Source organism: Acyrthosiphon pisum, chromosome A1 (assembly GCF_005508785.2).
Source record: "Acyrthosiphon pisum isolate AL4f chromosome A1, pea_aphid_22Mar2018_4r6ur, whole genome shotgun sequence".
In the NCBI taxonomy this organism is placed as follows: domain Eukaryota; kingdom Metazoa; phylum Arthropoda; class Insecta; order Hemiptera; family Aphididae; genus Acyrthosiphon; species Acyrthosiphon pisum.
In genome coordinates, this window is record NC_042494.1 from 3843650 (window position 1) to 3845393 (window position 1744).

At 26.8% G+C, this 1744-nt stretch overlaps 1 protein-coding gene across 1 annotated transcript in view; it reads right to left on the reverse strand.

Moving 5' to 3' along the window:
- Positions 1-1744, reverse strand: part of LOC107882754 (fatty acid synthase) — a 49357-nt gene that overhangs the window by 9262 nt on the left and 38351 nt on the right. The window contains exons 4-7 of the mRNA XM_029486510.1: positions 966-1204; positions 671-904; positions 336-539; positions 140-274 (exon numbers count right to left, since the gene is read on the reverse strand). Coding sequence (XP_029342370.1) covers positions 140-274; positions 336-539; positions 671-904; positions 966-1204 — 812 coding nt within the window. The remainder of the gene's footprint in view (positions 1-139; positions 275-335; positions 540-670; positions 905-965; positions 1205-1744) is intronic.

The following is a 1744-nucleotide window of genomic DNA, read 5'->3' on the forward strand; positions in this document are numbered from 1 at the left end:
TGAAAAATGCTGGAACATTCTTAGTTTTTACTGAGTTGATGAGAGACACAAAAAAAAAACATTCAACTTTGTAAAATCAATACATACATCACTCCTCTTGGAATCTAAAATGATTAACAATAATAGTAAAGTTATTTACCCAAACATCATCTATTCGTGACTCATCTGACTGAGGGAAAATGTTAAAACTCCTAAAGAAATGGCCATTGATATTTCTAGTGAATACGTCATTAGTCAATGACACAAACTCTGTATTGTTTCCATGACTTTTAATCTAATAATTTGAATATTATAAAACTATATATCTTTTGACTTTTAAGTTAACTTATAAATACCTGGTTTAATGCTTCTTTAACGTTTTCTTCATTCCGCCCTGATACCAATATTAATTGGGGTATATTGGTAGAATTATGTTTGTCCACAATTATGTTATTAACGATCTGATTTTTCTTAAGGATTACATGGCTAAATGCATTTAATAACCCAAATGAACTGATTCCGATTATATCTCCAACAAAAGGAGTTTTTTCAGTTATTACCTAAAAGAAAAACATAATCTATAATTTATTTGCATCCAACGTATAGAATTAGTATAAACTACTAATTAAGTAAACAAATGTTTACTATTCTATATTAAAAATTATAGTTAAACGAATTTTACTATACGTACTTGAATTTTTCCATTCTTTAACGCTGCTACATTATTATTTGGTCCTGTGTAATTTATGTTAGGTGGTATGTATCCACTTTCTAGCGTAATGATGGCTTTAAAAATTGACATAAAGAGACTAGACACTTCACAGTGACCTACGTTACTTTTCACGGAACCCACTTTTAAAGGTGTCCTTCTATTTTCAGTACAAAACACTTCTTCCATGATATTTAATTCCATAGCATCTTCACTCTGTAAAATTAACGCTAAATTAAAGTATTGAGTATTAAAATACATTTTTGGTTAATATTACCTTAATTCCCGATCCGTAAGCTTCTATGAAATCTACTGTAGCCGGATCTATGTCAGCTTCTTTATAAGAATCTAATAGCAATGATTTAAAGTGATTTCCATCATGCTCGGTTAGGGTCCCATCATGATTACCAAACTGCATTGATTTTACATTCAACAATGTTCCGTATGAACGTTTGGCTTCAGAAGCTTTTTGAAGATAAAAAACAATACAAGCTTCTGATCTGTTATACCCGTCAGCTAAATCAAAATCCTAATATTAATTATAATGAAGAATATACCTTATAGTCATAGTTGATAATAATTAGTCGATAGTATATTAGCATATATTATTCAAATGTTTTATTTCATTTTTTTAGTTGTTGTAAAAAAGGAGAGTTTGAATAGAAATCCTTTTTTTTATTATTATTTTCAACTATACCAAGTACAAGAAAATGTATTTAATTAATTAAAATTTACAACTTGTATAATTATTTGGTAATGGTTTCGATTACATTCTTTGTTCATATGATTATACAATAAATTATACCTCATGCATTTTTTTTACATAGTACATTTTACTTCCCAATATTTTTTTTCTAGAATAGTAGATATTAATATTTATAATATTTATACTTAATTATATCAATATTTATAATGATAAACGATTTGAATAATACAAGTTTGCTTATAGTATGCTTAAGTATTTAGTATATGCGTAATATTAGTTATATAAGGAAGTTTTAACTGATATTTTATGAATCTAAATTCTTTATATGACTTGTTATATTCCATCTACTT